General features: G+C 39.3%; 1 protein-coding gene across 1 annotated transcript in view; it reads left to right on the top strand.

The window, feature by feature from the left end:
• Positions 1–26322, top strand: part of STAC2 (SH3 and cysteine rich domain 2) — a 54117-nt gene that overhangs the window by 22127 nt on the left and 5668 nt on the right. Inside the window, exons 2-10 of the mRNA XM_087713444.1 lie at positions 859–1150; positions 3119–3216; positions 7315–7408; positions 8117–8232; positions 8547–8628; positions 9696–9757; positions 11013–11110; positions 14311–14362; positions 17575–17712. Of these exons, the coding sequence (XP_087569570.1) occupies positions 859–1150; positions 3119–3216; positions 7315–7408; positions 8117–8232; positions 8547–8628; positions 9696–9757; positions 11013–11110; positions 14311–14362; positions 17575–17712 (1032 nt within the window). The remainder of the gene's footprint in view (positions 1–858; positions 1151–3118; positions 3217–7314; positions 7409–8116; positions 8233–8546; positions 8629–9695; positions 9758–11012; positions 11111–14310; positions 14363–17574; positions 17713–26322) is intronic.

Here is a 26322-nt window from a genome sequence, read left to right as displayed (position 1 = left end):
AAACCTTTTCTTGACTCCCATGAGCCCTCCTCTAGATTATTTATTTAAGGCTTCTCTGGTAAATGTGGAATGAGGCTGAAGCTTTTCTCTTCTGTGAGGTCCTTGATACTCTCTGAGCTTGGTTGTTTCCTTGCAGATGTTTCATTACCAAGCTAGGTAACATCATCAGGAATGGGGAGAAGGAGAAATGGGTTAAGTTTTTGTTTTGACTATTCCTCCAAAGCATTCCCTTCAGTTCTTTTTGAGAATTCTGCAGCAATGTTGATTGAAGGGAAAAGCAAAAAATGAAGGTCTGTTTGATGTAGTAGTTAAGGCACCAGCTAGAAAACAGGAGATTGTGGTTCTAGTCCCATGTTAATCACAAAGCCAACTGGGTGATCTCATCCATCATTTTCTCTCAGCCCTAGGAAGAAGCCAAGGACAAACCATTTCCCCAAAACTTGACAAAGAAAACTGTACAGACTAATCCAAGCGATTGTTAGGAGTCAACACTAGAGGCATGGTAGTGCAGTGGTTATAATGTAGTATTGCAGGCTAACTCTGATCACATCCAGGAGTTCGATCCTGACTGATTCAAGGTTGACTCAGTCCTCAATCCTTTTGAGGTAGGTAAAGTGAGGACCCAAATTGTTGCGGGGAAATATGCCAATGTTGTAAACCACTCAGAGAGTGCTATAAAGCACTATGGAGCGATATACAAGTGTTATTGCTATTTGAAAGCATAAAATCCATTAAGTATATTGAATATTTTATCACTTCCAGTGGATACTGAGCAAAGTTTGTGGTGCTACTACAATATGCCCTCCTCCCCATTGACTGCTGTTATTTCTTCCCTTTTTCTTTCCCCTTGTCTGCTAGTTACAAAGGTTCAAACGTTCTCTGTCACTCAAGACCATCCTGCGCAGCAAGAGCGTGGAGAACTTTTTTCTGCGCTCTGGTAATGAGTTCAAGCTGCCCTCCGATGTCCTGCTCAGCCCTCCTGATTCCGTGCCACCCCCTTCTCCACCCCCAGCTCCCTCTGAAGTAGAATCCTCCCCCAGAGTCCTTCACAAGTCCCTGGGGACCCTCAAACCCATGAAGACTCACAGCTTCCAGGAACACATCTTCAAGAAACACAATCCTTGTGAAATTTGCCATCAGCTGATTGTAGGTAAGCAACTGAACGCCTTGCCCCCACCTTCTTGAGTATGTTTGACGGTTGTTGCTATGAACATTCAGGAGCTGAATTCTGGTCATTCTTTTTCTGTCCATGTCTGGATTACCCTAAATCCTGAATTACTATGTTTCCATGAAAATAAGACAGGATCTTATATTCATTTGATCCCAGAAATAAGCACTTGGCCTTATTTTTGGGGAGGTCTTATTATTTTTGAGGTGCAAGAGGCGGAGAGTGTGGTCACTTCATGGCTGCTGCTGTGTTACAGTATTTTCAGGGGAGGGCTTATTTTCAGGGAAGGGGTTATTTTAGTGCATGCATTCAAAAGTCTAATTGGGCTTATTATCCAAGGAGGCCTTATTTGGGGGGAAATAGGGTACTTCCAGATCAGGATGTCCCTCCTCCCTTTCCTCAAATAGGTTTACACTTAATAAGGATTAGGCATTGATTCTAGATAAAGCTTGGAAAAATAGGCATTGGCAGAAATTGGCTGTTGAAGTACCTCATCTGTTTGAGTGGAGCCTGCAGAGAAAAAAATAGAACAGCTGGAGCACAGCCCATGAAGGAGCAAGGAGATGCCCACAGGCCTGATATTTATTTTTCTTTTAAGCAGGCTAGCAACAAGAAATTGGAGGTGGGAGCCATATTTGCTAGCATGTGAGCCATCAGCTCTGGTGCGCATGCGTGCACTGGCCAGCTGATTTCTGGTCTTCCGGAGGGCCGGGCTTCAGTAAAGCCTCCGGAGCCCGGGGAGGGTACCAAACAGGCCCAATGGGGCAACCAGAAGTTCATTTCTGAACTTTTTTTGCCCTCCCCAGTTTCAGGAAACTCTCCAGAGCCTGGGGGTGAAAAACGGGCCCAACAGGCCAACCGGAAGTTCAGCAACAATCCGTTTCCGGATTCCGGAGGGCCTCCGGGGGGAGACAGTTTTCATCCTCTCCAGGCTTCAGGAAAGCTTCTGGAGCCTTGGGGGGGGGGTGATGTGCACAAGCACGGAGGGGTCACACGGACATGTGCAGGTGGGTGAGGTGCATTGTATTGCAGGTGTGGATACGTGCGCACACAATTTTGGTACGCCTTTACGAAAAGGTTTGCCATCACTGCCTTATAGGCTGTGTAGTTTGCTTTCTTTTGCTGGCCAGTATTGTTTGTTTCGGTTGGAAGTTGTGATGGCTGTTAAGTGAAGCAGCCATATGTTCATCTCATGTATGACACCCCACATCCCTCTTCTTTCTGATGCAGTCATTAAATAGTCTGTGGGTTTTTGATTGGAGCATAGGATCCCTCAGAGTTGCCAGAGAAGCCCCAACCCACACACTGAGGCACTTCAGGCTTTTCCCATGCCCCTCAAGAGTCTATTAGGGCTAATAGGGCTTGGGTATATTTCCCATCTCACCAGGCCCAATATCCTTCTCCTTGCCCCACATCACCCACAATGCCCATCACACACATCCTTAACCCAAGCTCTGGAGCTCTTTGAAAGGTGTGATGAGTGACACAGGGTGAGGAGGAGGAAGAGGGTATCGAGCTGGGTGTGGGGAATGCAAAGGGAGGTGGGAGGGCACTACAGCATCCCTGTGTCTAACATAAGAATGAACAATCATAGGGGCAGTGATTGTAACTTCAAGACCAGGTTGTAAATAGCTTTGGAGGTGGTGGTGGTGGTAAAGTGACCAGTTGTAAGCGCAAAGGGAAAAGTAACCCTGAAAATAAGGATTTGGGGAGTGGGAAATCATGGTGATTGGATCGTAATAAACCACCCAGCAGATACATTGAATAGGGAGGATGGGAATCTTATCTGCCTCACTTGAGAAAAGTATGTAGCCTGTCCCTTGCTATCAGGCATATATTTCTGATTTTCATTCTCTCTTGTTCTGCCCCTCAATATTGTTCCCACCAACACACATCTATTCTCTTAGCAAAACACCTTCTAGCTCCCTTGTGTCTTGGCTTCACTTTTAGGAAACTCCAAGCAAGGCCTACGATGCAAGACATGCAAAGCGAGTGTGCATCTGTGGTGTTCAGAAGAAGTTTCCCATCAGCAGTGCCTGGGGAAGACAGTAAGTAGCTAAGCAAAGCTATGCATGGTTAGGATAGAAAGATCCATAGAGAGAGAGGACAGACTCTATTCTACAGTTTACACAGGGTTCATGTAATACAAATAGGCCTCACTTAACGTCCAATTATTGAACAACTGTTTGACATTACAATGGTGCTGAATGAAGGAGTTCACGTGCAGCCTAGAGGTTCCAGCGGTTGATTGCGGTGCCCCCTCAGTCATGTGAATTTGGTCCCATTGGGGCCTACCTGCATTTTGTTTTGCCATCCACCAACATCAACACCCCAGCTGTTGCCACACTGCATACCATTGCTGTATTGGGCTGGATTTGTTTCACGCTGCTTTCTTTCAAGCTGCTGTAGCCAGGCCCTCGGTTTGCATGCCAGCCAAATTCTCCACTGATATGCCTGTCAGGGCCTCTTTTCTCAGGTCAGCCAGGCCTTCTTTCACAAAAGGAGACCCCCAACCAGTCTGAGGTCCTATCTGTGCTGGAACAAAAAAAAAAAAAAGCCTCGGCTAGCAAAATCCATATTTCAGGCACTGGCTTTCTTTCATTGGCATTGTTTCGGGGCGGGGTGGGGGGGAGGTTTCTGGCCAGTGCAGATATGGCACTCCTGGTTGGGACTCAAAACAGAAGCAAGAGACTCCCTGATTGCACTACTGTGAAAGCAGGTGTCATAAAAGAAGGCCCCAACTAGTATAGTAGTGGCATTAAAGGCTAAAGGTTCCCCTTGCACATATGTGCTAGTTGTTCCCAACTCTAGGGGGCGGTGCTCAACTCCATTTCAAAACCGAAGAGCCAGCACTGTCTGAAGACGTCTCTGTGGTCATGTGGCCGGCATGACTAAACAACGAAGGCGCACAGAGCACTGTTACCTTCCTACCAAAGGTGGCCCATATTTTTTCTACTTCCATTTTTACATGCTTCCAAACTGCTAGGTTGGCAGAAGCTGAGTCAAGTAATGGGAGTTCACTCCGTTACGCGGTGCTAGGGATTTGAACCGCTGAACTGCTGACCTTTTTGATCAACAAGCTCAGCGTCTTAGCCACTGAGCCACTGCGTCTTCACAATGGTTGGCATGCAGTGTAGCAATACAAAAGGCTGGGCAGTGTGTGCAGCAGATAAGCGGGCAGGCAAATGGGCAGAGAGGGGGGAGATAGGCGGGTAGGGGAAGTTGAAGCGGAGATGGTCCCTACCTTTTTCCATGAATGGCCCTTGCAAACAATCGTGTGGGATTCGTGCATTCGCATTGCTGGAATTGCCATTGCTAAGCAGTTATGTGATATTTCACTTGATGACTACATCACTTAACGATGAAATTGCTGTTCCCAATTAGGACCATTAAGTGAAAATTAATTGGGTGACTTTGGGCCAGTCACTGTCAGCCCAACCCACCTCACAGGATTGCTGCTGTGGGGAAAATAGAAGGAGGAAGGTGTGTTGGATATGCTCACTGTCTTGAGTTATTTGACTAAAAATAATAAAGGCAAGCTATAAATGAATGAATGAATGAATGAATGAATGAATGAATGAATGAATGAATGAATGAATGACCAGTGCAGTAGACTGTAGTATACACATTCTGCAAGAGAAGGGTTGGCAGTGATATGAAGAAAAAAGAAACAGGAGGGTAGATTCTGCCTACAAAGTGTGCATTTTGGATGAAATCCTATATTAAAAGGACTAAGACTAGGATTGTTTAACACTGACTTATTCTTGCAAACAAATCATTTTTGTGTTGTTTTAAAAAGCCCTGTTGTTGTGAAATGTCTAAAAGGATCTCTCATAACTGTGTGTATGGTCATTCGAATGACAAATATTCAGTTTAAGTAAGTGTAAAGTGATGTACCTTAAGGCAACACAGAACCCTCTCCAAATTTCAGATATTGATTGATATGAATTGCTTATCAGGCAAAAGATATTCATGTTTTTCTGAATAGATATCTGTCATAGCAGCTTTGCAAAAGGCATATTCTATGATAGGAGTGAGAATATAGGGAATTGAAAATAAAACAGCCAGCATTATAATGTCTAGAATATCTATATCTGGTATATTCTATACAATTAGGACCTTGAAGAAGTGCAGGGCAAGGCAGATCAAGATAATCAGTTGTCTTTAACATTTTCCATACAAAGAAAGGCTGTAAAATCTAAGACACTTAGCTTAGAAAAAAATGACTCATAAGGATATTACTGAGCTTATATAAAATTAAGCATGACATGGAGAAAATAGACAATATATTTTCCCTTTCTCAAAACACTAAGAGAAAAGGTCATCCAATAAAGCAATCTTGAGGAAATTTAAAATAGGCAAATGAAAGCATGTTTTCATATAGTACATAATATGTGTTATTCATTACTTCATGGCATGGTGATGGCTACTAATATGAATGGCTTTAAAGCAAGGTTATCTTCAGATTTAATGTTGCCTCTGGCTTGGGGACAATATGTCTCCAAACAGGTTATGGGAACAAGGGCAAGGGAGGATATGTCTCCTTCTGCCACTTAAAAGTACTCAGAGACACCTGGATGACCATTGTGAAAAACTATTTATTTATTTATTTATTTATTTATTTTTCACATTTCTGAACTACTGGTACCCAACTTCCTCAGAGAAGTACTCTTAGCAATATACAATAAAACATCAAAATATAAAAGCAGTATATACTGTAAAATTAGTTGACAAACGGCAAAGGAAGATTTCTCCAAATGCTGAATTAAGTTAAATTTTGGGCAACTCAAGAAAATTCCTATTATGTAAGATCTAGTTACCATATATAACTAGGGTTGATTTTAAAAACTGCCCCAAAATATTGTACAAAAAATAAATCAATGAACATAAAGTAGACATAAAGCAACATGCCAAAAATATATTTCACGCAACCCTTATTTTTCTCTATATTTACTGCTAGTTACAGCTGTTCAGAAGTACTATTTTATAAATTATGCAAGAAAAACAGCCCACTCATGTTTAAAAAAATATGTTCCTCAAAATAAAGTCTCTTGAAATCAATTATCTCAATTCTTTGTTACTTGATATGTCTTTCTGATTAAAAAATCACTTGATTTGTCTTACACCTTCTTCAAATTGAAAGTAAATTAACATTTTATTCCTAGACACTTGTAATTTTTTTTTACTCAAGGACATTCTAAAAAGCACTTGACCACTAATAAACATTTTAAGGTATTTATCAATCCACCTCCTCTGTCTCTGTTTTTTTGTATTAACAAATTGTAGCTTATGAAATCATGGTTAAATGAATTGTGTTTCACTGCAGGCAAATAATTGCTTGTACTGCAGTCCTTCCTCCGTGTGAACAGTAAACTAAGAAAAGGAGAGGTGATATGTATTCTTGAGAATATGGTTAAGAAAGGAAAAATGGAAATCAGCTTTACAATATAATTTGTTCTAATTTGAGAACATTATTGACATGTTAAACTTGCATTATATATTTTGTTGTGCAAAAGGCAAAATGAATAAACTGCAGTATTATAATACACATATCTTGTATTATAGTTAACTACATTTGATTTTCTCAATGTTTTATCAATGTGAATTACATGTGTTTTCTATGGCTTACCAATTGACATTATGATACCGAAAGTGTTGTACTACTTAGAGCCAGTTTCTGTAAGCTAGTTTAGCTTCTCTGTACATTTCAGATTTCACAACTTTTGTTTTATTAGATTATATTTTCATGTTTCCTCCAGGGATCACAGAACAGTAGATGTGGGTTCCCAACAGCTCTGTAAGATCAATGTTCGTAAATGAGTGAAGAATTTTCTTGGTTTAAGACCAGACTCAGTCTGCTATACCAGATTTCTAGAAGCAAAGAGTGAATCTAAGGATCACCATTTTTAGAAGCCAAAGTGCAGAGTTCTAGACTATTTCCTCTCCTGTTTTACTTAGCTTAAAAATTCTCTGAACGTTAAGTATATAAAGAGGAAATAAAGTATAAACTAGTTCTTTGTAACATTTCAAGAGTGAAGCAAACATGGTCCCCATATTAATTCACCCTCTCAGCAGTATGGCAGAGGGTCAAGCACATAGTACTCTATAGCAGCAAGTGAAATATTCTTCTGTACTTCATTCCTCAGCAGGCAACCTCTTTCCGCCGTAATCTTAGTTCTCCTCTGCTGCTACATGAACCACAGCCCCAACCAGTCCCAGCCAAGGAATCTCCTCCTGCAGGTAATAACGTGGCCATTTCTAAAGTCTTAAAAGTAAAATTTCTGACAGAAACTCAATTATGGGAAATTGATGTTGAGGTGCTCCCAGGCTGCTGACTCCTAGAACTGCCAGTCAGGGCTTTCCAAGGGAAGGGTTCAAGATGGCAGACATGCATGTGCAGTGCATGTAAAAAAAGGGGCGGGGTTTCATAGTTGTCATCTTCTGATACCCAGCCTCCAAATTGCCTCTGCTGCCTCCTCAATGGATATTTAGGGGTAAGAAAGAAGACAGAAGAAGCAGCGAGAAAATGCAGGAGAGCTATACATGGAACATTATGATGATGCTGGGATCATCAAGTAAAACGCCATGATTGAGGCAGAACAATTGCATGGAAGGTTGGGGTGGGGGGGAGGTTCATTTTGGAATTCAAAGGCCTCCCAGATCCAATTTAGCAAATAGATTCTCTATCAGGGAACCAAGTAGAAGAATTTGACTGGTTATTGCAACTCAGATCTGTCCTTCCAGATTGTAACTAGAAAGTATGGTGGGTTAATCTGGCTGATGAGAACAGATTTCGCTCACTGCACAAGGAATTTTACAAATCATCCAGGGCAGCATATGCTTCGCAAAGTACAGAATAATAGGATAAAGTGACCCTGCTTATGACAGCTTCCTTTGCTTCTCCTTTGTGCATGACAATCCAATTCTAAAATGTATCTGGTTTACCAGCAGGCCCCAGTGGAAAGGTAGATCCCGTTTATGAGACTTTGCGCTACGGCACTTCACTGGCCTACATGAATCGCTCCAGCTTCAGCAGCACCTCAGAGTCCCCCACCAAGAGTCTGGTATAGTCCCTAAATTCAAAGATTTCATTTTGGTAACATTAACAGGTCCCTGATGAATACATTGGGGTTGAGGGAAGCCCATTTGTGAAATCTAGAGAAGATAGTGCAGAATATTTTATTGGAAATGAATATATGTGAAAAAGGATAGGAAGAAAGATGGAAACTATGAGTAAGTCAAAAAAGCAATACACATTTCTTTCATTGGTACTCATTCTATAAAGAGTCAAGATTAATTTGAGGGTATGTATAGTCAAATCAGGTAGCAACATTCAGCCAACCTTGGCTGATCTCAGAAAGGCATTTATTTCTTCCAGAATGAGAAGGAAGAACTAGTTCAGAACACAGAAGGCTCAACAGCCAGTGGACCAACAGCAGAGGAAAATATGACTGATAATGGTGAGTAAAATTCCCATTCCCACCTACAAGGTAACATATGTAAAATAACCTATTTTGTTAACCTTGTCCAAAATTTACCTTCACCCCATCACATACATGTATATATGTGTAAATACATGAAAGGAGGGATACCTCAGCCTGTCAATGCAATCACACATCTCTCCTGCTCCTTCTCTTTCTCTCTCTGTCTCTCTTGCTCTGTCTCTCTTTCATTTCTCCCCCTCCTTCCCTCTCCCATTCTGCAAAGTGCACAGAATTAGGTGAAAAAGAATTCTGGAACAAAAGCTCAGCTTTGACTTTGGTTTTCCTCTTTGTTTGTTTTCCTTTCCCTTCCTATGTGTCATTTTTACACAGAATTATTGTGTAATTCAGAATTTCCATGGAAGCATGTATCCCCTTCTTTTGGTTTGTTCTGGGATGGAAATAAAATTCATCCCAGAGGTCACTGGAGATATCCAAGTAGCTCTACTAAAGGCAAGAAACTTTGCTCTTTCTAATTCTATCTTATTTCACTTATTGTATATTTTGTTTTGAATGATTGCATCCTTGCTTACTGTTTGGTAAGTTGATACAGTCAATCTCAAAAAAGAAGACATTCTCTTCCAAAAACTGTTCTAATGCAAATTATAAATTATACTATGGAAGGCAAGACTGGCTCAGAGATTTAAGCTTATGACTTTGAACACCTTCAGTTCTTAGTGTTTTGCTAAAGGTGAGGCTGAGGCTATTTTGGAATCCTAAAAAAAAAAAACCCCTCCCTATACAAACACTCCTCTAATTGCAGCAAAGACCATTTACCGGCAAATAAAAAAGGGGTCGCAAAATCCAGTTTTGTTACCCCCTAGTCTGTGCAACCTGAAGAACATCATTTTGCCCTGATTTTTTATCAGTGACTGCTTCTCTGACTTCTGGTTATTGTTTCTTAGTGAATTTTCAGAATCTTTTGTCAACTCTGATGTTGGATTGCATCCTTCTCTGGGAAAAAGAAAAGAAAGAGTACATATTTTGTTGCATACTGGAGTGATGAGCCTTCATATCCTCTGCTTTTTTTTCTTTCTTTCTTTCAGTTTTCTCAATGGCCACAGAAGGCGAGAACCCTGTATTGGAGGAAAAGAACTCAGGGCAACAGGTAGAAAATATGCCCATTTCATTTCCAGATTGAGAAAAACCAGAGATTACCCCAAAAATGTAGGATCTAGTGCCTTCCTCAGATTTTTCTTTCTAGAGGAAGAAGAAAGCAAGGAAGGAGAGAAATTCCATGTAATAATGTTATAATTTTATTTAATTATATTTGGCTTTTATTCCTTTTTAAAATTCAAGAGCTGAAAAGATTGTTTAGTACAGTAGTTCAACTTTAAATGTAGAGTTACAACTTTCCTTTTTTAAATAAGACTACTTAATTATTTTCTCTTGTGGGATAGTTATTTAGCACCCCAACCCAGAAATCTCTACCCTTTTTTGACAAAGTGTAGTTATTTATGGATGGTCCACTATAATAAACTTCCTTAGTGAGTTATGAAGGAGACAGACATTTCCTGTGTGTGTAGAATTTCTTAAAGAAAATGTAGCGAGGGACAATGAGAATGATTGGCAAAATAACTCCTGCTAGACCCAATTAAGGGAATTGTGTTTAATGTTGGGAAATGAAGACTGAGAAGGTTAGGACTGCATTCTTTGGAGATATTTTATCCAGAAGAAAGACATAACCTGTTCTCTGTCAGGAAAACAGCTTTTATTTGAAAGTTAAGAACATTTCTTGACGGCAATGGCTTCAGTTTCTTAGGGACATTTGCTAAACATGTTTGGACAGTGTGAGTCAGATATTTGTCATCAGTGCTTTAATCTGGGTTTTCATATTGAATGGGGGCTGAATTCAGTGGCTCAAATGCCATCTCCCATGATTCTAGAAACAATTTAAAGGTTCAGAGCTCTTCTTTTTAAAGAAACCAACTGGCATATGTTCTGATTTTTTTTCTTCAAAGAAAGTTGTGAAAAATACAGCCAAGCAAAACAATAAATTTCAGGATGGATAGAAGAAGGCTGGAAAAAGGCCCTTGTCAACTGAGTGTGTGACTCTTTCACACAGCTTTACTTTTGTGCTGGCTTCTGCCCTTTTTCTGACCCATTTCGCTCAACTGCACTCTTTCCCTTTCACAAATTCTTTCCAACAAACCTTTCCATCTCTAGCATGGAAAGTAGCAAGTTCTGGTAATCATAAGATCTTTATCTGTCTGTCCCGTTATAGCATTTTGCAAAAACTGTAAAATGTAAGAACACTTTGCATCAAATGGTATTTTTCTGTTTACTTCAGACTAGATCCCCAAAGATTACACTATGTGTCTCAAGACTGCAATGTTTCTTCTTGTTATTTCTTTTTCCAATAGCCATCTCAAGGCTCTACACGGAAAGAGGTCTCACCCATGTATTCTTACGTTGCTCTATACAAGTTTCTGCCTCAGGAGAACAATGATCTGCCACTGAAGTAAGTATGCCCTTTTTTCTCAGATATCCAATCTAGAAATCCATAGCATGAGATAGGCATAAAGTAGTCTTAGATTTAGAATACCTTTATTATCACTTTGAATGTATACTTATCAACATACATTCAAATGAAATTTCATTGCATACAGTTCTCAAAGGGTCTCCATCTCTAATATACACTACATAAATATGAATGAATGAATGAACGAACGAATGAACAAACAAACAAACAAATACAAAGTTATGCATATGTACACATATATGACGTGGAGAAACAACACAGTTTAATTTGGATGTATACATGTACATGAGATGTACATGTATATGAGAGAAACAAATATTGTGAGTTACCAGACAGATGGCATAGGGAACAAAGCTTTTACAGAATCTAGTAGTCCTTCTAGAAATACTTCAAAATCTTCTCCCAGAGTGGAGCAGCAGAAACAGGCTGCAAAGTGAGTGTGTGGGGTCTCTAACAATGCTTTGAGCTCTAAGCACATGGCACTTATAAGCAATATCCTGAATGACAAGAAGCGAGTTTCCTATAATGTTCTCAACTGTCCTTTCCACTCTCTGAATGGACTTTCTATCTGAGGCACTGCTGCCACCAAACCAAACAGTGATGCAGGTTGTTAAAACAGTCCAAATTGTGCCTCTGTAAAAAGTGGTCAGGATAGAAGGAGAAAAATGTGCAGACACTGGTTTGCACACTTCCCTAAGGATGACATGTGGAGAGATCAGTTCAGATTGTTACTTATCTGCACCCACAGATACTTAATATTGTTGACTACCTCTACAGCTGCATCCTTGATATTGACTGGAGTACAGTGGTGGGTTTCAAAAATTTTTAGAGCCTTTTCTGTAGGTGTGGCCTGCTTTGTGGGAGTGGCTTGCCAGCCATGTGACTGGGTGGGCATGGCCAACTTGTAAAATGTGGTGAAACTCACTTAACAACGCTCTTGCTTGGCAACCAAAATGTTGGCTCAGAAACTCTGGCATTTGAAGCACGCAAGTCTTAAAGCTGTCAAGTTACAAGACCCTTGCACCCCTAACCCTTTAGAAGAAAAACTCCAGGGGTGTTCAAACCTGACAGCTTTAAGACTTGTGGACTTCAACTCCCAGAATTTCTCCTCTCACTCTTCATCTTGATGATGTGTGGACAGGTGGGGGGAAGGAGCTGGAACCAGTTCTAAACGGCACTATAGATTTGTGGAACCTCTTCTATAGAAGAGGTTAGAACTGGCAGGAACCCACCTCTGGTGGAGTATGACCATGCTGTCTCTTCCTAAAATCTATGATGATCTCCTTTATTAACATTTAAAACCAGGTTACTTTTATTGCACCAGTCAACCAGACCCATAACCTCTTCCCTATATGCATCTTCACTGTCATCCCAGATAAGACTCATCATTGCTGTGTCATCCGCATACTTCACGATATAATTTGTAGCAGATTTGGCACAGCAGTTGTGGGTCATCAAGGTGAACAGTATCAGACTCAAGTCATAACCCTGTGGGGAACCTGTACTCAAGGAGATGGAGTTGGAGACTTTTCTTCCAACTCACACAAACTCGGGCCTGTCAATAAGAAAATCCAGTATCCAATTACATAATAGGCCCAGTTTGTTCACCAAATACTCAGGAATGATCGTATTGCACACCAAACTAAAATTAATAAACAGCATTCGCACATGAGTATTCTCCTCCTTTAGGTGTGCCAAGCTAAGATGAAGCGCATAGAAAAGTGCATCATCTATAGAGTGGATCTTCTGATAGGCAAACTGTAATGAGTCAAATGTAGGGGGAAGGCGTGAAGCCATATATTTCTTTACCAATCTCTCAAAACACTTCATCATAATGGAAGTGAGTGCAACAGGATGGTAATCATTAAGGCATGTGATGTTGGTTTTTGGGGGCACTGGTACAATGCTGGCAGTCTTAAAACACAATGGAACCACGACCTGATGCAACGAGAGGTTGAAGATGTCTGTGAGAACAGTGGCCAGCTGGTCAGCACACTCCTTAACTACTCACCCAGGGATATTATCAGGGCCAGCAGCTTTCCGAGTATTGACTCTTTGCAGGATCTTCCGAAGAGGAGTTGTCTCAAACCTGAGTGCCTGATCATCAGGAAGGGAAACAGCCTTCTTTGCTGGAACATTGTTTGTGGCCTCAAACCAACCAAACCAAAAAACCTATTTAGCTTGTTTAGAGAATCCATGTCCCCCTTACATGTCAGGAAAGCTGCCTCAGAGTAAGTAATGACCCAAATACCTTGCTCCATGCATCTCAGGTCTATAGGATTTTGAAAAATGTTTCTGACTATAGGCCCACTTTGCTGTTTTTATAGCACGTCGCAAATCAGCTCTTGCTATTCTAAGTGCTTCCACATCACCTGATTTGAAAGTGGTGTTTCTCACCTCCAACATCGCACGGACCTCCTGTGACATCCAAGGTTTCTCATTTGCTAGAATGTCAAAAGAACACTGACATTCTCCATACACTTTTGCTTATAAGCAGACACAGTAGAAGCATATTTATTCACATCAGTATGTTGTCCATTGGTTGCAGCCTCCTTAAATAGGTTCCAATTAGTGCACTCAAAGCAATCTTATAGAGCTTCCATAGCTCCTGCTGGCCACACACTCATTTGTTTTCTAATTGGTCTCTCTCTGATTAACAAAGGCTTATATGCTGGCATAAGCATCACAGAAAGATGATCTGAGGAGCCAGAATGGGGGCAAGGGACAGCCTTAAATGTTTTCTCAATGTTAGAATAAGCTACGTCCAAGATGTTCCCATCCCGTGGCAAAGTCCACATATTGATGGAAATTAGGGAGGGCTGCTTTCAAGTTAGCATGTTTGAAATCCCCTACCACAATGAAAATCCCTCTGGGTGGATAGTTTGCAAGTCATTGATAGTGCTATAAAGAGCACTCAGGGCTTCATTCTTGTTGGCAGTGGGAGGAATCCAGTGCCAAAAGTAATCAGTTCTTGTAGTGTGAGACCTTGCTGATGGAGTTTAAAGGAGCTACCACTCAAGATTAAGGCTGTGGTTGCTGGTGGGACACCTGAGAGTTATGACTCATGTACCTCTAGTAGGCTATTTATTTTGCCCAGTGATTTTTATACTGTGGCATTGCCTACATCTCACTACCCAAAAGGCAGCTGGAGATAAACTAGACTTTGTCTGTCCCTGCAGGCCAGGAGACCGAATCATGCTGATAGATGATTCTAATGAAGATTGGTGGAAGGTGAGCAGAATATATGGTAGAGAACATAGAGATCTGAACATATATGTATTTCCCATATGCAACTCAACTTCTTATATGAACAAATGCCACCACGTATGCTTGACCAATTGATTGACTGAGCGATCAATTGATTTTTTAAATCTGCTATTCATTCAGAAGCCCAAGGCAGCTTATGCAGCACTCCTCCTCTCCTGTGTTTTCCCCACAACAACTCATGAGGTAGGTTGAATTGAAAGAGAAGGATTGGGCCAAAGTCATCCCGTGAGCTTCGTAGCTTACATATACTTGAACCAGTTGACTCCCTTATCTTAGACTAGCATCTTAATCATTGTACTACAATGATGATATCCTCAGTTCTTTTTGAAAAGTTATGTATTCAGAAGTTTCCTGATTGGTAGTAAGGAACAGGATCCTAAAGATACGGGCAAGTGGGAGGAAATCTGTAGCCCATTGTGATTAAAGGCTTCATCTTTGAAGAGATGGGTGATTCAGAAATGTGATAGATAGATGATAGATAGATAGATAGATAGATAGATAGATAGATAGATAGATAGATAGATAGATGATAGATAGATGGAAAGAAGATTCCAGCTGGAAGTCTGCAGGTACAGAAGACCAGGTTCTCAATACCTAGGTATTCTAAAGTGGAGATTCTATCACTATAGTTAGATAATTTAATTATAAACAAGTATAAGGGTCTTATTTCCTCAACCCAAGACAGCCCATGCTTATCTAAAATACTGAAACAAGTCTTGTATGTTTTGCAGGCCAGGAGGAATACTATAGTTCCCTGGTTTTTATATATTTATTTCAGTATATAACATACTAACAGAGTTGGAAGGGCCCTTACCAAGGCACTATAAAGAGGTATTAACCCTTCGCATGATCTTTGTTCTATATCTCTCTTAATGCAGCCTAGGACTGCATTTGCTTTTTTGGCAGCTGCAGCACACTGCTGGCTCATATTTAAGTGATTGTCCATTAAGACTTGAAGATCCTCTTGCAGCAAGTACCACCTGTTTTATATCTATGCATTTGGTTCTTCTTGCCTAAATGTAAAACTTTACTTTTTTCACCATTGAATTTTATTTTGTAAGATAGGGCCCAGTATTAAAGATCCTTCTATCAAGATCCTTCTGTATCTTGAGCCTGTCTTCTGGAGGATTGACTATTCCTTCTAGTTTGGTGTCATCTGCAAATGTGATGAGTTCACCTTGTATGAACCATTTATGAAGATATTGAAGAGTACAGAGCCTAAGACTGAGCCTTGAGGTGCCCCATTGCATACTTCCCTCCATGTAGAAACAGTTCTCAAGGACTACACATTGTGTTTGGTTGATCAGCCAGTTACAAACCATCTGAAAATGATCTGTCTAACCTAATGGTCCCCAATGTTTCTATGTTCACAGATTGACAGCAGCGGTGGTGGCAGGAGAGAGGGACAGTTTTGCATGCGCAGCTTAGCTCCCACTCATGTACAAATAAACAGGCCACAGACTGGTACTGATCCAGGGGTTGGGGCTCCTTGATCTGACCACTATTTCCTGCCTTGTGAAGTAATAGGGTGTGGTCTACTTTATCAAATCCTTTACTGAAGTCCAAGTAAATTATATCCAAACATTTCATTGGTTCAGTAATTTTGTCAAACTTTGTCAAAAAATGCAATAAGATTTGTCTGACATGATCTGTTTTTGATAAACTCATGTTGGCTTCTGATTATGACTTTGTTTGGCTCTAGGTGTTCACAGATTAGTTGCTTGATTATCTTTTCCAGAATCTTTCCAGGTGTAGATGTCAGACTGATAGGTCCAGAGTTTCCTGGACCCATTTTTCCCCTTTTTTGAAGATGGGAACTATTTCAGCCCTTTTCCAGTCCTCTAGTTCCCCAGTGCTCCAGAATCTTTGAAAGATATGATTCAGTGGTTCTGTGATCATATCTGCCAATTACTTCAGAACCTTGAAGTTTAATCCAGCTGGTCCTAGTGGTTTGAACTCATCTCAAGTGGATAGACATTCTCTTACCATTGTCTTGCTTATTTTGATTTACCATACATTCCTAACCTGAATTTTGCAATTATATATTTTTATACGATAGACTGTTTTTTTCCCCTTTGTGTAAAGACAGATGCAAAAACTCAGCAAATTCTGCTTTCTCCCTACTGCTTGTTATCTTCTTGCCATCTTATACCACTAATAGACCAAATGTTTCCTTTACTTTTTTCTTGTTTTTACATGAAAAAAGCTTTTTTTGTTGTTATTTTTGACTTTTGTCACAATCCTTAATTCATTCTGAGCTTAATTCATTCCTGACTTCATCTTTGCAGATTTGGCTATTTGCTGATATTCCAAAATGAATCATTGAGTAGTTCTTTGAATGGCAAAAACAAAACTAACAAATCACGCTGGGCTCTAGTCAGATTCCTTATTCCTTGAAGTTACTCCTATCATCCTGCCCATGATCATCTGCTTAGCAATCAAATAATTCAGAATGTTGTTCCTGAAAAAGTTTGGAAGTCCCTGATATACAGCCAAGTTTTCCAACCAATCACTCTAAAAATACCATATGCTGGGACCAAAATTTACAAAGGCGACACTGTTTGGATCTTCTGGGAAATGCAGTACCAACAAATTAGGAAAGTACAGGTTGGGGAGAACTGATTTTGAGAAAGAAAGTGATGAAGCTCTAAAACAGTATTTTAAAGATTCACCTTCACCAAACAGTAAAGATGGTTCCCCAACCTTTATTGTGTAAAAGCAAGTGTAATTGCAAATGTTTTACTTGATTCAGATATTTATTTCTGAATAGAGAAACTTCTACTTTGCCTTTATAAAAACCCTCCTCGCAGGTGCTTTCCAACCATAACATGCAATAAAAATTTCAAAACATAAACCCATTACAAAAACTATAATTACATTGTGAAAAATTCAGTAGAAATCTGATGAACAAAAGTACTTTTCTTTATTGCCTGTTAAAAAAAAAACCCAGCAAATATATGACTGTGCATGTATTTATCACAAAGCAGAACAATTCTCTAGGGCCAATTTTGCTTGCTATAGCTCTTATTTAAAATCCAGAGAATTACAGGTCTCAGTTTATACTTTTTAAAAGGCCAAGTTTCTATGCCTGCTGATGAGCAAGATATAAAAGTATAACACAAATACTATCATAGACCTTTGTGCTATAGTGGTGACATTTTTGTTTTGCAATCTAGGGGAAGATGGGAGACCGCATTGGCTTTTTCCCAGCCAATTTTGTCCAGCGAGTTCGCCCAGGTGAAACTGTCTGGAGATGCTTCAGGACTTTCTGTGGCAACAAAGAACAGGGACAGCTGAGCCTTAAAGAAAACCAGGTAGGCATGTATGCCCCCAAATATAGATGTGATCAAGTAAAGCCTCTAGCCTCTTTTTCACAAAGGCCATCTGTGACCAGTCAGTTCAAGTTTGGAAAGATATGCCCTGCCTCTCGGCTGGCATTTGCCTGAGTTTGAAGAAGTAAAAATAAAAAAGGGGTCTTCCAAGGAGAACTAAAATACAGCTTTGGTCCCACTCATAACTTTTCTATAACCTTTATGGGAAAAAGGTTTCCTACCTACCCTGAAGTAAAAGGTAATTTAAAATAAAAGGAGTCAAACCTGATTCCTAGGAAATTTAGAGACAAGTCCATGTGTTTTTAAGCAGTGGGGAGGGAGAGCTTGGTTGGCTTGTTTTCAAATCTAACTTGTTTTCCTGGTATTGCCTGTTGAATCCAAACACCAGGTTGATCCTAAAAAGAACTGTCTTTGTAACCTAATGGACATCATTTTGCTAGGATAATCTTTTTCCTTTGTGTCTTTATATTCTTGTAAGCTCTTGCTCGTGTTATCTGTTGATAGTATCTAGTCATTTTGTCTTCTGTCAGACTCTTGGAATTATCTTTTATTATTCCAAGAATTAGAGGCTTGTATAGTGACTCACCCTTCACAACTGGTATCCAAAATATTTAAACTTTAGCATTCTGATTTGTGCTTGCACTGAATAGTCTTAATTTTACTTCATCAAGTATTGTTCTTATTGTGGTCCAGGTTAAACTTTTCTGATGATCCAGCTTTCACAGCCATATGTCACAACTGGAAAGCCATAGTCTTAATAATATGTACCATTGTTGTCAGTGTAATTTAACATTTAAACTAGTTATCTCCTAATTACATAATAATATAGCAGAACTACAAATTCTCACAGTTCTATATTTAGGAGCAAATATATGTGCTTCACATTGTGGTGATGAATTGGACATGAAAGTTTTATACAATTTTGTTCAGTATTATTGCACACAAGCTGAACTGCAGCAAATGGGCACCTTGTTTGTGTATTGCTGAAGAACTAAAATCTTGAAACTAAGTTAGGCACTGGAGATGTTTTGCCAAGTCAGAACTTTTCATTGAATCACTATATAATTCAGTAGCAATGCTTCTTTGACACTTTCAGATGGACTATAATTTAGCAAAATGAAATTATCCAGAGATTGTACAAAGGAGATATTATAGCTTTTGCCCTTCAATTGAGTCAGGACAAGAAGATTCAGATTCCATGATAGATTTTTAACAGGTTAGGAAAAGCAGCAGATGGAGAAGGATGACTTATATATTCCCATACAGAATGTAATAATATTGCAGATGTGCTATATAGAAAGTGCTATATATAAAGTGCTTTATACACCAATATATTATTGGTGTATAAAGCACTTTGTCTTCAGTCTCCTCCTCTAGTGATTTTAATAGAAAGCCCTGGGATTAACTTTGCAGCCAGTGAATTTACATTTGGGCATTCCAAAGTCTTTTCCTCTTGAACATTCAGAACATTCAGCATCTCCTTGCAGCCATGTTGTTCTGCCAGCCTGAGGCTCCTGCACCCACTCCAGTGGTGGGATTCAGCCAGTTTGCACCTGTTCAGGAGAATCGGTTGTTAATTTTCTAAGCAGTTCAAAGAACTGGTTGTTGGAAGAAATCTTATTTTGTTTTTTTTCCACTTTACAGGGCTAATCCTGTAAGGAAGGCAGGAAGGAAACATTCTGGTGTTGTTTCTAGCCTAATCTGTTTTGCCCCGCTTACAGAAACTGTCTCTATGGTTAACACTTATTATATTGTAACAGCTAAGGTGAAGCGCCCATTGACCTGAGTGATGTTGAATTGGCCATGCCCATACAGTCACATGATAACTGAGCCATGCCTAGCCAGCTGGTCGTTAGGGCAGAGAACCGATTGTTAAATTATTTGAATCTCAACACTGATCCACTCTTTTTTTTTTTTTTAACTATGTATGGTTTCTATGTTTTTTGTAACTTTGTTTTTTTTTCCCTTCCCTTTGAGTTGTGAGCCGCCCTGAGTCCCTTCAGGCAAAAGGGCGGCATACAAATAAAATTAAAATGAAAAATGAAAATGAATGCAGGATTTCAGCCAATCTGAATTCTTTGGCCCATTTTAATAAGTCTCAAGCAAACAAAGTTTTGCTGAGGCAGTAAGGAAGGACTGGCTGCTACAAATAATGGAAGAAATGAGCTTAAGGCAGTTTGGATGCCAAGCAAAGGATAGCCAGTAAGATTGTGGAGAGGAGGAGAGGCAACCAAGGTGAAATATATTGGAGCACAGGACTAATTCTAAAGTTAAGAAACATAAAGACAGTTGATTAGGGCAGTTCGTTTGGAGTTTCCATTGAAAATACTTCAATTATTATTATTATTCAATTGTATCACAGCGGGCAGTTGTTTCACCGGATTTGGCATTGGTTACTAGTCGGGCCCCACCCAGGGGCCTAGGACGTCGTAACGTATTTTAGTAATATGCGTGCAGATCTAAGCAGTGCGGCTTTTTGCATTTGACTGATGGTGATTTTGTCAATTTTTAACTGTTTTAAATGTAATTCCAGTGCTTTTGGAATAGCACCCAGTGTGCCAATTACCACTGGAATTATCACTGCTGGTTTGTGCCATAGTCGTTGAATTTCGATTTTTAAGTCCTGGTATCTTGCGATTTTTTCATGTTCCTTCTCGGCGACCCTGCTATCACCTGGTATTGCGATGTCTATGATTGTGACCTTATTTTTCTCAACCAGTGTGATGTCTGGTGTATTTTGTCGGTTTGTATACAGAAATCCCACAAGATCTTGACCATCTGATTTTCGGTGACTTTTTCGGTGACTTATTATTATTATTATTGTTGTTGTTGTACAATTGTATCACAGCGGCCAGTTGTTTCGCCGGATTTGGCATTGGTTACTAGTCGGGCCCCACCCAGGGGCCTAGGACGTCGTAACGTATTTTCTTAATATGCGTGCAGATCCAAGCAGTGCGGCTTTTTGCATTTGACTGATGGTGATTTTGTCAATTTTTAACTGTTTTAAATGTAATTCCAGTGCTTTTGGAATAGCACCCAGTGTGCCAATTACCACTGGAATTACCACTGCTGGTTTGTGCCATAGTCGTTGAATTTCGATTTTTAAGTCCTGGTATCTTGCGATTTTTTCATGTTCCTTCTCGGCGACCCTGCTATCACCTGGTATTGCGATGTCTATGATTGTGACCTTATTTTTCTCAACCAGTGTGATGTCTGGTGTATTATGCACCAGTATTTTGTCGGTTTGTATACGGAAATCCCACAAGATCTTGACCATCTGATTTTCGGTGACTTTTTCAGGCTGATGTTCCCACCAGTTTGTTGCTGTTTTAATATTATAATTTTTGCACAAATTCCAATGGATCATTTGTGCTACTGAATTGTGCCGCAATTTATAATCAGTCTGCGCGATTTTTTTACAGCAGCTGAGTATGTGATCAACAGTTTCATCAGCTTCTTTGCAAAGTCTGCATTTGGCATCATCAGAGGATTTTTCAATTTTGGCCTTAATGGCATTTGTGCGGATAGATTGTTCTTGCGCAGCCAGGATTAGTGACTCTGTTTCTTTCTTTAATGTACCTGTTTTTAACCATAACCAAGTTTGTTCACTGTCCACTTTATCTTTTATTTTTTCCAGAAATTGACCATGCAGTGCTTTGTTCTGCCAACTCTCCATTCTTGATTTTATCACATCTTTTCTGTATTCTTGTTTCGTCTGTTGGGCCTTCAGTAGATTTTTGTTCTTTACTTCGATTAATAGATGTTCTTGACTTTCTTTTAAATAATCAGCCAGTGCATGTTTTTCTTCTTCAACTGTTTGCTTCACTTGTAATAATCCTCTGCCACCTGATTTTCAGGGCAGATATAGTCTATCAGTATCACCACGTGGATGTAAACTGTAGTGCATTGTCATTAGTTTCCTGGTTTTTCGGTCCAAAAGGTCCAAATCAGCTTGTGTCCAGTTAACTATGCCAGCTGTGTATCTTATAACTGGTATTGCCCAGGTATTTATGGCCTTGATTGTATTTCCACCATTCAATTTAGATTTCAAAATTTTCCTAACTCTGTTGGTGTACTCTCGCCTGACAATAGTTTTTACTTCTCCATGCTTGATGTTATCCAACTGCAGAATGCCTAAGTATTTGTAGGCTTCATTTTCTTTGCATTTAATTAGTTGGCCATTGGGCATTTCAATTCCCTCACATGCAGTGATTTTGCCCCTTTTTATGGATACAGTGGCGCATTTTTCCATGCCAAACTGCATTGAAATATCGGTGCTGAATACTCGGACTGTATTTGTCAATGATTGGATTTCTATTTCTGACTTTCCATAGAGTTTCAAATCATCCATATATAGTAAATGCGAAATTTTTTCAGCTTTTTTGGCTGTTTGGTAGCCTAATTTCATTTTTTTTAAGATTACTGATAGTGGGATCATTGCGATGATGAAGAGAAGAGGTGAAAGTGAATCACCCTGGAAAATTCCTCGCTTGATATTAACCATTCCGTAGCTCTCATTCCCTATTGCCAACTCAGTTCTCCATTGTTTCATTGCCTTTTCAGTAAAGGATGTAATATTTTTGCTAATGCCAGTTGTTTCTAAGCATTTTATGATCCAACTATGTGGCAGTGAGTCAAATGCCTTTTTGTAATCAATCCAGACCATATTCAAGTTCGTTTTTCTGTTCTTACAATTTTCTAATATCATTTTATCAATTAGAAGCTGATCTTTTGTGCCCCTGCTCCTTCTTTTGTTGCCTTTTTGCTCTACTGGCAAGATGTTGTTTGTTTCCAAATAATCCATCATGTTATCTGCAATAATGCCTGTGAGTAATTTGAAGGTTGTTGGTAAGCATGTTATTGGTCTATAGTTTTCAGGTGTTGTTCCTTTAGTTGGATCTTTCTGAATCAAGTATGTTTTTCCAGTTGTCAACCATTCATCAATTTGGCCCTTTTGTAAAATTTCATTCAGTTGCCTGGCCAATATTGCATGTAAACTGGTCAGATATTTGAGCCAGAAACCATGTAATTGGTCCTTTCCAGGTGATGTCCAATTCTTTACCTTTTTAACTCGATTTTTGATCATCTCAGTTGTTATTTCTAATACTTGCATTTGTTTGTTGCCAATGCTTTTCTCAAAGTCATGTATCCACTTTGCTTCCTTGTTGTAGTCCTTTGCATTTTCCCACAATTCTTTCCAGAATTCAACTGTGGCCTGCTTTTCTGGTTTTTCACTTTTGGTGTCACCATTCACATTAAGACTTTGATAAAAACGCCGTTGGTCTGATCGAAATTGCTGATTTTGTTTATATTTGATGATTCGTGCCTCATATCTTTCAATTTTTCTAGCTGTTGCTGTTATCTGCTGTTTTACAATCTCTACAGCTTCATTGATGTTTCTTGTATCCAATCTATATCTTCTGATTAGCCGATCTATGATTTTGTTGTTTTTAAGCCGTTGCTCATGCATGTTCTTTAAGTTACTAGCATCTGCCCTTAATTTTTTGATTTTTTGTTCTAGACGGATTTTCCACTTTGGCTTTGATGCTTTTTCTGTTGTGTGACTAGGTACTTTAATTTTAATGCCTAGATCATTAGTGACTATTACAGCTGCGCTGTACATTAACTGGTTTGTTTCCAAGATGGATCCCGGTTCAATTGTTGAAAACACTGCATTAACCATTTTCATGATAGGGGCCAAAATTTTCTTAGGCACAGTTTTTAGTGATGGTAAACGTTGCCTTTCCTCATTAAGCAGAAAATGCTCCATGATCTTATCCTTCAATTCTTTTTGTTTTTGAGTTAGTTCATCAGTTGGTTCAGTGATAACTGGTTCTAGTGGTGGTGATGTTATTTCCTCCCTGAGAGCTTCTTCTGGGAGTTCTACTATAGTGTCTTTAGTTGTGTCTTGAATATCAGTTATTTCCGCTTGTGATATTGTTTTTTGGGTTTTGCAATTTGCCTGAATTTCCTCATGTTCAACTTCACTAAACACTTTATTCCGTATAATAAATCGCCTTTGATCTGCTAGTCGTTGTTCACTAACATTTGAATCTGGATATTGTTGTTTCCATAATTCATACATTCGCTTTAAATATCCTCTTTTTTCTGGCTCTGAGTTGTAGTAACAGGCCATTATGGCACGGTTTTCATCTGCACTATATTTTTGTCGTTTTGTTGGCTGGTCCACTTGTAGCCCACTTGTCGACGGATGTCCAGGGACCCCAACATCCGCCGCGGCCCTTGTTAACCCGCGCGACGACCGATGCGGTATGGAATTCTTATTCGTTTTTTTCACCATATTGTATGGGTTGGCGGGGTTTTTTTTTTACGGGACCAGATGCCAACCTGATCCCAACCTTCCTCCTTTCTCATCCGGGCTTGGGACCGGCAACGGCGGAGTTGTTGTTATTATTATTATTATTATTATTATTATTATTATTATTATTATTGTACAATTGTATCACAGCGGCCAGTTGTTTCGCTGGATTTGGCATTGGTTACTAGTCGGGCCCCACCCAGGGGCCTAGGACGTCGTAACGTATTTTCGTAATATGCGTGCAGATCCAAGCAGTGCGGCTTTTTGCATTTGACTGATGGTGATTTTGTCAATTTTTAACTGTTTTAAATGTAATTCCAGTGCTTTTGGAATAGCACCCAGTGTGCCAATTACCACTGGAATTACCACTGCTGGTTTGTGCCATAGTCGTTGAATTTCGATTTTTAAGTCCTGGTATCTTGCGATTTTTTCATGTTCCTTCTCGGCGACCCTGCTATCACCTGGTATTGCGATGTCTATGATTGTGACCTTATTTTTCTCAACCAGTGTGATGTCTGGTGTATTATGCGCCAGTATTTTGTCGGTTTGTATACGGAAATCCCACAAGATCTTGACCATCTGATTTTCGGTGACTTTTTCAGGCTGATGTTCCCACCAGTTTTTTGCTGTTTTAATATTATAATTTTTGCACAAATTCCAATGGATCATTTGTGCTACTGAATTGTGCCGCAATTTATAATCAGTCTGCGCGATTTTTTTACAGCAGCTGAGTATGTGATCAACAGTTTCATCAGCTTCTTTGCAAAGTCTGCATTTGGCATCATCAGAGGATTTTTCGATTTTGGCCTTAATGGCATTTGTGCGGATAGCTTGTTCTTGCGCAGCCAGGATTAGTGACTCTGTTTCTTTCTTTAATGTACCTGTTTTTAACCATAACCAAGTTTGTTCACTGTCTACTTTATCTTTTATTTTTTCCAGAAATTGACCATGCAGTGCTTTGTTCTGCCAACTCTCCATTCTTGATTTTATCACATCTTTTCTGTATTCTTGTTTTGTCTGTTGGGCCTTCAGTAGATTTTTGTTCTTTACTTCGATTAATAGATGTTCTTGACTTTCTTTTAAATAATCAGCCAGTGCATGTTTTTCCTCTTCAACTGTTTGCTTCACTTGTAATAATCCTCTGCCACCTGATTTTCGGGGCAGATATAGTCTATCAGTATCACCACGTGGATGTAAACTGTAGTGCATTGTCATTAGTTTCCTGGTTTTTCGGTCCAAAAGGTCCAAATCAGCTTGTGTCCAGTTAACTATGCCAGCTGTGTATCTTATAACTGGTATTGCCCAGGTATTTATGGCCTTGATTGTATTTCCACCATTCAATTTAGATTTCAAAATTTTCCTAACTCTGTTGGTGTACTCTCGCCTGACAATAGTTTTTACTTCTCCATGCTTGATGTTATCCAACTGCAGAATGCCTAAGTATTTGTAGGCTTGATTTTCTTTGCATTTAAGTAGTTGGCCATTGGGCATTTCAATTCCCTCAGATGCAGTGATTTTGCCCCTTTTTATGGATACAGTGGCGCATAATAATAATAATAATTATTATTATTATTATTATTATTATTATTATTATTATTATTATTATTATTATTATTATTATGTGAGTCACATAGAAATATATAGAAATATATCTTGTGGTGGACTCTCAGCCATTAATGAATTTTCTTGGAGTTTTGCTCTCTTAATATGTGGAAGCCTACACAAAGGGTTGGAAAACCTTATAACTAACAAAAGTGTTAACAGCATAAATCCAAACAAAAGTTAAGTTTAAACTTCATATAAGAGGCACTGTAGTGTCTCATAAAATTTAATCCAAAATTAGGGGGTCCAGTCTCTTCTCTTTATTACATCAGTGGGACTGGTATATAAAAGAGTATCCAATACATTTCCCTTCTTTGTTTTGGAGCCAGTCTCTTATTTTTATTTTATTTTTCTATACATACATTGCTATGCTATGAGGTTTACATATGTCATGTGTGTTATTTCTCTTTCTCTTTCTTGAACAGTCTCCCAGTTATTATAGGCACTGATCAGGAAAGAAAGGTTTGGTTATGTTTTTATATGTTGGATATACCACTCATTATCTGCCACTTGAAATTTTGCATAATTGGTGAGACATGATATGGCGTGTATGATGAGTCATACAAACAGCCAAAGTCCTCTGGATATTTTTACTATGAAGGTTGTAGCTTTATGGTTTAACTTTAAAAAGTGCAACTTCTTGGCCAGAACAAGAAGACTGTTGCTGAAAA

The sequence above is a fragment of the Thamnophis sirtalis genome, unplaced genomic scaffold (genome assembly GCF_051295495.1).
Source record: "Thamnophis sirtalis isolate CommonGarterSnake01/CBP01778 unplaced genomic scaffold, rThaSir2_p1.2 scaffold_4, whole genome shotgun sequence".
In the NCBI taxonomy this organism is placed as follows: Eukaryota; Metazoa; Chordata; class Lepidosauria; order Squamata; family Natricidae; genus Thamnophis; species Thamnophis sirtalis.
Note: the sequence above shows the minus strand (reverse complement) of the source record. Positions and strands in the feature narration are given on the sequence as shown.